The 11,521-nt window shown below is 32.0% G+C and overlaps 1 protein-coding gene across 1 annotated transcript; it reads right to left on the bottom strand.

Moving 5' to 3' along the window:
• Window positions 1-2,764: 2,764 nt before the first annotated feature.
• On the bottom strand, window positions 2,765-4,352 carry LOC131063995 (protein EXORDIUM-like 2). The gene has a single exon (XM_059214309.1). It carries the CDS (start codon window positions 3,868-3,870, stop codon window positions 2,857-2,859), a length of 1,014 nt encoding a protein of 337 aa, XP_059070292.1. The 5' UTR covers window positions 3,871-4,352; the 3' UTR covers window positions 2,765-2,856.
• Window positions 4,353-11,521: the final 7,169 nt, after the last annotated feature.

Here is an 11,521-nt window from a genome sequence, read left to right on the forward strand (position 1 = left end):
TATTATTATTATTATTATTATTATTATTATTATTATTATTATTATTACTGTATAACTTTTGTCTTTTAAATTTATGTCCATTATAATGATTCCACTATAGACCACTACCAAATTTTGTGACATAATTATTTACATACTTACTAGTAGAAAATGTGAAATTATCCATAAGACCAATTTTGTCCAAATATTTTAAATAATAAAAATTAAAAAATAATATTTAAAATTACACAAAAAATGGACTCTTAAAATTAATATTAATTTTTTTTTTTTTTTTAAATAATTATTTACATAGTTACCAATAGAAAATGTGAAGATTCCACGCTACTAAAACATAATACCAACTTTTGTCTCAACTTTTATAATAATAAAAAAATTAAAATAATATTTAAAAAATTACAAATTTATATTTAAAAATTTACAATTTAAAATAGAACATAAATTTTACAATAATTAATTATTTACATATATACCTTACAATATGTTTGGTGAAATTCATATGTATCTTCTCGAATGAGGGATGACAAGCAAATCTGATTGGAAGATCCTTGATGCCATTTGTAAAGTAAAGCTCCCCTAATTCCTCCTTAGATAGGAGGATAGCCTCACACCATTATTAAACATATCGAGTAATGTTGAAATAGCAGTGGTTGAGTCATCATGGCTATCTTAGCTAGTAGTGGTTGCGTCATCATAGATTGTCCACTAGTAATTTCCACTATAAATAGAAAGTTTTGTTAATAAACTTTCTATAAATAGTAATTTTGACATGTGTTTTACATGTTGTTGTGCGAGTCATACTTACTATATTTAGTAAGGTGTTATGTGCTATTGTTCTTCTTTGCAAATTTTCTGCAGTTGTTATTTTTCTCACAAGTAATTGGTAAATTTAAGATCACAATCCACAATATAATACTCTCATAAGATCTTAATTAATTTTTTTATGTAAAGTTTTTAACCCAATTCAACAATTGTTTTATGTAGGTTGTGATCTATACTTTAGATTCAAACAAGATCAAGATAGTCTATTTTGAATTTCCAGTAATTTTAGTTTCATTTGGAAAAATCAAGCTAGTATAATGAAAATACCAGTAATCGTCTTAAACTAAGCTATGAGCTTGGGAAAATTCAAACTCATTTACTTCTAAACTCATTTTTCATTTCAGTTGTGTACCACATTTCAGCTGTGTACCAAAGTGTCGTGTAAAGACTACAATTTATAAGTATCTTTTGATTGAATTTTGTGGATAATTTGATTTTCATGGAGCAAAATCAAGCTAAAATGATGAAAATTCCAGTGATTTGCACCAAACAAGTTGTGAGTTTGGAAATATTCAAATTCCACACAAAGTCTGAATTTATTTTTCATTTGAACAGCTATATACCTAAATTTGAGCAAAATAAGCAAGTGGCCCACCAGTAAATTTCTAATTTGTTTTTTCAATTTTGATTTTATTTTGTTTTGTTTTTATTTTGACGAGAGTTGGAGTTTCAACTCCCTGGTAGAAATGTATGCAGAATGTGAGCTTTGAAACTAAGTTTGGACATTCGTCCAAGCACAATAGTCAAGGGGAATTTTTTTTTTGGTAAAATTTGTAATGCTCTGATCAATATGTCACCAAAATGACCAAATGCTTCTTAACAGACATTGTCTCATGAATTGCACTGACCATTCAATTTTTCCTTGTCATTTTATTTAGCCATGAATGAAGGCATCAATATAAGGTGAGAGGAGTTGAAACGTCAAGAAGAATTAAGGAAATATTTATTGTTGAGAGGAGAGTGGGGAATGTGAAGTTCTCAGTTTACAAATATATTGACAAGAAAAGAAATGCGCAAAGAAAAGAGAGGTGCATACTTAGAATATTTGAAATATTGCAGATTTGGAAGAAATGCATAGGGAATAATAAAAGCGCAACACAAAATAGACGTGTTGTGGCTTCAAGGGAAGGAAAATTTGAACTTACATCAGTGAGACAAGATTGTGAGAAAATGCAAGGGAATCGTGGTGAGAACAACAGAGATGGCATGGCTAGAGGAGTGCATACATGGACAAACAATTGAAAAAGTAAAGTAAACTGTCTTTTATAGTCCACAATGCCAGCCATCTATGTATGGGTTAGAGCCTTATGGGACTACCTCGTACTCCTTGCGGGAGATACCTAACTGCACTACAAACGAGGCAGAGAGTAGAGAACAATTAAAGAACAAATAGTCTGTTACAACCAATGTGGTTTGAAAAAGGAGACAAAACAACCATAGTTTAACGATGTGAGGCAATTTGTTGGTGGTGGGGCCCACAGGTATAACCTGTCCTTAAAAATAATATCGATAAAGACATCATCATGAACTACCAAATAATTTACCTATAAGACATAATAACCAATTATATCTATTGCTGCTTCTGGATTTGATTGTGTGACTTTTTTTGCATCAACGTTTCAGATCACATTCTGTGATCCATCATCAAGATGTTTAGAGAATGCCAAGATATGAAAGAAAGTAAATTCTCTAAACATCGTGATGATGATCACTGAAATATTGATGCAAAAAACGTCATACAATCAAATCCAGAAACAACAATAGATTCCATAGGTTGTTTTTTATTGTATGTTAAAAATAAATTTAAAGTCCAATTGACCATCATTTAAATGTCACATATCATTTCCAATTAAATTTACACATAAAAAGTATATTTAAAAAAATCCATTTTAAGTTATTAGAAAAAGAATTTAAAAATAATAAACACAACAATTAACAACTGAAGTTCTTGCATGTATGAAAAATTGTTTATTGATTTAAATAATATAAGAATAAAAGAATCGTATACAACAATTTTCGAATAATGTTATGGGTGATTTAGACCAAGGTCTTGCAGGATCGTGAGGTGGGATCCCACATTGCCGGTAGAAGGAACGTGCGGCCGTTTACGCCATGAGCGTTGTAACTGGCACCTGTCGTCTCGTCCACCAACAGTTTCCCAGCATAACCGGGATAAGCTCCGCTTCCATACTTGCCCGGACACGCTGAGACCGCTTCCAACGGAGCAGCGGCATCGCCCTGAAAGTATCCTGACTTAAACGGATTCGTCACTGCTCCTACAATCGTCGCCGCAATGTTGATGATCATACCGTCAATGCCCACATCGCCATTAGGAGGCAGCAGAGGAGGGCTCTGCGGGCCGTAAATTGGCTGATGAAATGGCCACGCACACTGCCCCGGGCACTGCGTTGCTGAGTTCCCCACCCAAGCGTAAGCGTATTCAATGTCTGCTTTGTCGCTTCCATGGAATCCGCAAGAGCTACTGCAGAAGTTCTCCACCATAACATCCCCAGATGTCAGCACCAAATACAACTCCACCTCGCCATTGCTTTTCTTCTTCTGGGGTGGAGCCAGAGCTCTGGACTGCATAGCACTCTTCACCAGGACGGCAATGTCACTCCTTTTCAAGGACTTTCCGAGAGAATAAGCTTCGTCCAGCTTCTGCTTCCCCAGCCTTCGGGTTAAAGGTTTAGCTTGGTTTATTTGGGAAGGAACAGAGCCTCTGTAGGCCTCTGTTGTCTTCCACCAGGTGAAAACAGAGGGAAAACCCTGCTTGCCGCTTTCCATTCCCAATGACTGCACAAAATCGGCTACAATGGCACGCTGTGCGGAAGAGAAATTGCCGTACCATATGAGATGAAGATTGAGAGTGGGTGTTGTGGTAAGAAGAGGGCCATTGTGGTATTTAAGAACAAGAGGCTCTTCTTTTACCAGAGCAGAGAGCTTTCTCCAGTGAAAAAGGGGCCGTGCGGCGGCATCCACTGTGGACAATGCCGCCATACATACTAGCATGACATGCATCACAATCCTCTGATACCTTAGAACAGCCATTTTAAGTGGGATTTTTCAGTAGAGGAACACAGCTTTGAAAGATTTGAACTGTAGTGAAGAAATAGTATGGTTTATCGAAAAGCAACAGAAGAATGGGTTTAAATAGGCAGACACGGCTAAGTGAAAGCGCGACGAAAGGGATTGAGAACAGGGCTTACACCGCTGGCAGTCACAGGTGCCGATAACAAATGAGCAATTTGCAGTAGCTCTTACTGGGAAATTGTACCGTTGAAGCAGCGGTCTTCCCCAAAAGACAGCTCTCTTCTCCCTGGCTATATGCTACACATTGCGCGTGATTGAAATAATTATTCATCGGTAAGTAGTAAAAGGTCGAGAGTAAATGTTAACAGTTGTGCTTTGCTGGCGGAGAATTGAGTGTCGTGTCAAAGAGGCAATTTTGTGAGCTTCGGTCTGAAAGGATAGAATTAGTTGACCTAAAATCCTAGAAAAAACAACTGTTGCAGCAAAATTCAAAGCAGGGGCACGCCGACTTTTGTTTGTTATAATTTATGATGGACTTTGCAGAAGAGATGCCTCTATTTTAGTTTCAAAAGTGGTATGGTGTGATTAACACACGATGTTAGTCGTAAATGTTAATTGTAAATTTTTTATCCGATGGAGAATGCATAACATGTCTTGTTAGTCTGACAGATTCGTCTTTTTTGGAACCAGAATAGACACAGCCTTGTAAAAGTAAGCTTATTTTTTAAATTAATTGAATAGTTATTATTTTTATTAGAAAAAGAAAACTTATAATTAAATATATTTGAGTTGATTTTAGGAAGTCTCAAAGTTTCATTTAGATACAATGAGTACTAAGTGAACTATTCATATTCAAAAGAGTTAGATTCTTGTGAACCACTACTCAAAATTAAATCAATGAGCTTGACTCACAAACTAGACAATTGAATTTTGATAAATATTTAAACAATTTAGACGTTGCATGATTCTATATATTAAAATTTTATTTAAATGCCAAGAAACTTTGATTACAAGATTGAGCACTTACATTGAGATAGAAATCAACATTTATTTGTCACATATCAACCTAGAGAATTACTTTTCTAAAATCTAGTTTGTTTGTTTTTGTAAATTGCATGATATGGTTGGGCCTTTTTTTGTAGAAATAATTTTAAGATGTTCGAATAAAAAGTTGTCTAAGATTTTGAGGATTTTTAGTTGTGGAAATAAATTTAAAATTTTGAGAGAGGAAAGATGAATTTTATTCTCTTTCTTTAACTTAAGTTTTTATTTTGACATAAATTCATTGTCATAACACTTGGTTTAATGTGTTATATATATATATATATATATATATATATATATATATATATATATATATATATATATATATATATATATATATATATAAGTTGACATGAAACTTATGAACTTATTAGCCTTTCTTAGTCATGAATGGTTTGAACCAGTTCTTATATCTTGGACTCGACCACAACCACGAATGTAACCATCGAGTAACAACACCCTCATGATCTTGTCTCTCGATTAAGATTTATTTTCTCACATTACTAAGCACACTCTGTCAAATAATTTGACTATTGTCCATCAACTTACATGCTAAAACACCTTGAATTGATCACCAAGGATCTTATATGTAAGGACAAGGCTTAGATTATTAGTTCATATTAGATCTTTGCATTTTAATCTTGTTAGAAAGCATCAAACCTTGCAACAACATTTGCATTATGGATACTACAAATTTGACTTATCATTTGAACATGTGTGCATCTTTTGCGTTGTGTGTTTTTCAACCTTGTTTATGTGCAATGGGGGTTAAGTAGTAAACGAGCAATTTTTATGTGATGATGCTCCAATGTCTCATAATAGATTGGTTCATGTTCTTTTTATAATACACATGTTATTATGAATTCAATGATTATTGGATTTAGTAAAACTAAAGATGCACATTTGTGTATGTCAAATAAATTTCTTTTGTATTACAATCACGTACATGGTAACACTTTCCTAATCAATATATTTAAATTGAGAAGGATTTACAATGGTTTGATGAAGGACAAGTATCATCATTCCAAAAACTTGTCATGAAGTTCCTAACAACATCTTCAATTCTATCAGAACAAGGAGCTCTACACATAATTGCCCAATTCCCTTCTGAGGTAATATCATCCAAACTCTTTCTCCTTTTAACATATTTTGATATTGTCCTTATACCTAAACCAAACTCAGATGACAGTGAAGAGTTTTGTCTTTTTTGAGGCAATCCTTCTGTACTAAATATATCAACATCCCTCTTCTTGAAATGATCTTATCTACTATTCGAGATTTTTTACCAATGTTCACCAAACCTTTCTTAACATTATCAATAATAGATTTTTGTAGCTGAGAAGTTTTCCTCTTTTGACTTGTTGTCTCTATACCCAACAATTTCAGTGGATCTATGAAGTCTTTACAAGTAAGTACAATTGATAACAATTGAGCTTTCTCTAGTGTAGTATCAAGATTGTAGAAATGAGACATTATTTCTTTTCCACTTTTATTTATTGACCTCCTTTTAGTATGTCTGGGTTCTTCACTGAGACGTTTCAACTCATCCACATCCATTTCAAGTAAATGATCTAAATTTTTATAAGAAATATTTCTCTTCACCTATTTAGCTAGATCCACAATATGCTTATCCATATCGGTAGTAGGAGGTAAGGAGCCTGACCCCTCTCCTTCAACCTCCATTGGTTCAACTTTGGCAAGCTTCTCCCTATGTTCATCAACTATATCGTGTTCTTCAATCGGTTCGTTTGCCTCAACTCCCACTTCAAAACCCCCTTCTTCTCGAGCCCATTCTCCACATAATTTAAGATGACGAAATATTTTTAACGCAATGAAATTCCAAGTTTAGTTTGAAACCAAATTTTCAAGACATTTAGTAAGACCTAAAAATTATGTCATAACAGGTGGACTATTATGTCATATAATTTAAGACCTATTATTGCATAATAAACCTCCTAATATCACATGTAATAGGTCCTAATATGATCTGCATAATATAGGTCTTAAGGGGACTCTTGAGTATAATGTGAAATATTTTTGCATACGTCAAGTCATATAAATAGAACCTATTATGACATAATAGGTTCTAAATTTATGTCACATTTAAGACCTATAATCACATAATAAGTCCTAATATCACATAATAGGCCTTATTATTACTTAATATGACCACGTATGCAAAAACATTTCACATTAATATACTTGACTCCCCTTAAGACATATATATTATGTGATATTAAAGGACCTATCACATTAAATTAAGTAGGTCTTAAATATGATATAAGTTAGAACCTAAATTATGGCATAATAGGTCTTATTAATTTTATGACTTAATACATGACCACATATGCAAGAACATTTCACATTATACTTGACTCCCCTTAAGACCTATACTATACAAATATTAGGACCTATTATGTATGTGATATTAGGACCTAAATTATGCGATAATAGGTCATTAATTTATCACATGTACATAATAGGCCCTAATATATACCATAAATTTAGGTCTTAAGGCCCAGACTCAAGTATATAATGTGAAATGTTTTTGCATGCATGATCATGTTATTAAGTCACAATAAGACCTATTATGTCATATTTAAGATCTAGGTATTATCGCAGATAATAGGTCTTAATATCACATAATAGGTCCCAGTATCACATAATATAGGTTTTAAGGGGACTCAAGTATAATGTGAAATATTTTTATGCATACACTTGAAAACAAAGAAGACGCGATGTTTGTTTGTTTGAAAGTGTTTGATTGTTTTGATCATGCAAGCACAAATCCTAAGGCTGGACAAGACAGTAGTTGTTGAATCTGACTTGGGGGGTTACCCCGAGCTACGCAAGTCAGAGAGGATACTTAGGTGCTTGACCCCACTGACTCCCCTCCACGACACTCACCTCTCCAGGGCAGCCAAGCACTAGTCCCCATGAAAAACTACTCATGGCGAACTTTGTATCTCTACTAAGAACCGTTAGAATGTGAGCCGCTTCAGAGGTCCGACCTCCTGTGCCAACAACTAGAAGGTTTTTGGCTTCTAACATAAAAGGTGTCTAGTGAGGGCATCTGTTTGGGTGGCTATAATCAGCAGCATGTTACACTCCGTTAAATGGAAGGCCTCCCAACCTATAGAGGTTGTGCTCTTTAGGGTTTATGGGGAGTCATAACATCGTTATAGTAGCATGTAACACCCGTTGCTTGCAACTTTCGTCACAGACACATGTATTTATAGTGGCTTGGAAGAGCTTGGCTTTAGCTTGTTACCACTTTGGGTTGTTCCCTCTCACCGAGCCTTAAGGGCTACTCGGGAGGCAGACCCCTTTCTAAGGATAAAACAAAAAGAGCCTATTGCTGAAGACACAAAAGACAAGTTTGTTAATTTTAGAGCACCAATTCAAGTGTTTGCTAAACTATAAAGACACATGGTTTCAAAATCTAAATTAAATTATATATTTATAGACTATCTAAATTAAATTATAAATTATAAATAATAAATGGGAAAGAGAGGGGTCCTAAAGATCTAAATTTTAAATTAAAACCACGATATATAATAAATGGACTTAAGGGGGGGAGAAAATGTCAATTACACAACAAGCAAGTTAATGGAATTTGAAATTTGCAAATACACATATTATTTTAAATTAAAGCATAATTAATTTTAATCCTATTATTTTCCATTAATTTAATAAAAATAACATCATTTAGAATTAATTAAGATAGAATTATTATATAAATTAAATTAATTTAATTAATATTATTTAAAATGATTTTCATTAAAAATATTAGATTAAAAATATTTAACTAATACTAACAAATAAACACAATTTTTGGTACATAATACATATAAAATTAAATAGAAATAAAAATAAAAATACATACTTGCATCATGATATCTTTGCCTTCTTTGTTCTCGATATCTTTGTTCCGTTTCGGGAGAATAATTCCTTGAAGTCTTATTTTGCTTTCTCTTCTTGTTCCTCGTGCTTTTAAAATAACCTTCAAATTATTGCCCTTAAAATAATTTTCAAATGTTTTCTTTCATCCAAAAATGTGAATTGTTTTAATCATTTTTGTGTAAAAAAATGAAAAAAATTATGTATATTTATACGAATATACTAAAATGTTAAAAAAAAAATTGGGTCGGTTTGGGTTCGAACGAACGCCTACAGTTACAAAAGGTCGGGTTCGTTCGAACCCAACCGTTATATGAATGTGTGCATCATAACTTTTCTTAGAGGGTTCGAGCGAAGAGGGGTCTGATCGAACCGTAAGGGGTTTGATCAGACCCCCCTTCGCTCGAACCAGTGTTCGTTTGAACCCGCTTGTTAGAGGTCTCTCCCCAAATTTTTCAAAGTTTTAAGAAGTTTTTGCCTTCGAACCTCTGGTTTAAGGCACAAATAAAATAATCTTGATAACCCAAAAATATAAGATGGTAGTACTCGAAGCAAGCTTTCCAATGAGTATAATTTTATTACATTGTGAATTTATTATGTTCTTATTTTTTTAATTTTATAGAATATTGGTTTTTCACTGAACATGAACTTTGTTCAACGCATTGGGAAAAATAGGAAACGAATTTAAAAAAAATCTGAAAAATATCTATGCCCCAGTTATTGATGTCTTCTTTCTAACAAAAAAAATAAAATTGAATTTTGATATATATAGAACAAGTTATGTGTTCAAACTTAAACCTATGTCTTAATTATGACTAGTCGGACTTCAAAACTTAATAAAATGAAAAATATTACGCATATCACTATCAAACCAACTGTAAGCCCTGGATATTGATGTTACAAACCAAAATTCAAAAGAATTGAGTTTTTATAATTTATAGAAAAAAATATATGCATTTCGGGAGGCACATCACTCTTAAAAAATGTAGTTTGTTGTAAAAAAACTACTTTTCAAGGGAGATGGAAATTTTTTTAAAAAGATCCTTAAAAAAAATTTGAAAAAAATATATATAGAATCTGCAGACAAAATGCTACAAATCACTAATTTACATCATCTTCAAATTCTTAATAGTTTAAAATTTATAGTTCTCGGAAGTTGAAGATTATTTTAAAAATGTTCATCTCAGTGTCAAAAGAGGCAAAAAAATGGGAACCATTATTGTGAGTTCACTCTACATCTATAAGTAAGCAAATAAATATATAGTTCACTAAAACACACATATCTGCACAAAAGAACATGAAATCATATGGTCATTTATTCATTTTTTAAATCATTAAACAAAATACATCTGTTTTAACAATAAAGCATAATATTTCACAATCACTAATGTCATTCAAGTGTAATTCTATAACAAACTCCAATTATATATCAAATGCACGCATAAGTATTCTAAAGTGGTGTGTGAGATTCCATCTATTCTAGCGAAGTCCATGAGCGAAAACAACTCTACCTGAACCATGTTCTTGCCTTCATCTGTGTTCACCTGTTCCTGTATTCACTTGCACTCAACTGCTCATTAGCAATGACAATCCCCAATAATAAAAATAATATCGATCATTCAATTGCACTTACAGAAAATAATATAAATCATTTCTTTGTATTTGAATTTCTTTCACATTATCATCTAATTCCTCTAAAATATTTAATTTTCATTTTAATTTCATTTCATTTGCGAAAAATAAACATTATTTTCCTACTTAAATAATTATGAATAAATAGGGTTCATGAGAATTACTCTTTCTTTTATATTCTTATTTTACTTTTTTACCAAACCATCTAAATGACTAGGTTGTTATCTAAATCACACAAAGACAACAATTATTGTATCTAGCTATAAGAAGCACCATTATTGTATCTAGCTTGTAGAGAAGGCACTCCTCCCCAAATATAGATAGACTCAATGGATGGACCTACAAACATGACTACAAAAAATTGTCTAATCAACATAAATGAAGGGTAAAATTAATACAAGTGTCATGTCTTCTAATTTGATAAAAGACCAATTTTCTTATCCTATTACCATTATATTTTTTTTAATTCTAAATTTTAAATATATGCAAGTCAACTTACTCTATAGGCACTAAAGTAACAAAATCTATATCACAAATACGGCTTCTTAATTGGAAAACCCAAAATTAATTGATAACCCAAAATTAATTGATGATGATCACCATATCTTCACTATCTAGAAAATAATTTATGACTTGAATCTTTGTTAAGAATTCTTTCTTCCTATGAATACTTTTTAGTTCTACTTTTAATATTTTTACTTAATCATTTTTATCAAAACCATATGTGACTAAGTACTTATCTTAATCAAATAAAGATACTAGTTATTATATCTAATTATGGTGTGTACTTTCACTAAGATATTAAACACCTAGTATTGTAACATTTGTACATGCTTTTAGAGAAGGCACTTACATACAAATAGACTCCTTGGATGGACTAGTGAATTATCATATAAAACATTTAGTTAATCAACTCAAATCAAGAGTAAATTTAATGTAAATGATAAGAGATCAATTTTTTTATTCTTATTACTATTACTATTAGTTTTAGTTCTAAATGTTATATTCAAGTCAACTCATTCCAACTCTAAAATCTATATTACAAACACTACTTAATCACTACATTCAAACTTAATTTAGATCGATCACTAAA

Source organism: Cryptomeria japonica, chromosome 11 (assembly GCF_030272615.1).
Source record: "Cryptomeria japonica chromosome 11, Sugi_1.0, whole genome shotgun sequence".
Lineage (NCBI taxonomy): Eukaryota > Viridiplantae > Streptophyta > Pinopsida > Cupressales > Cupressaceae > Cryptomeria > Cryptomeria japonica.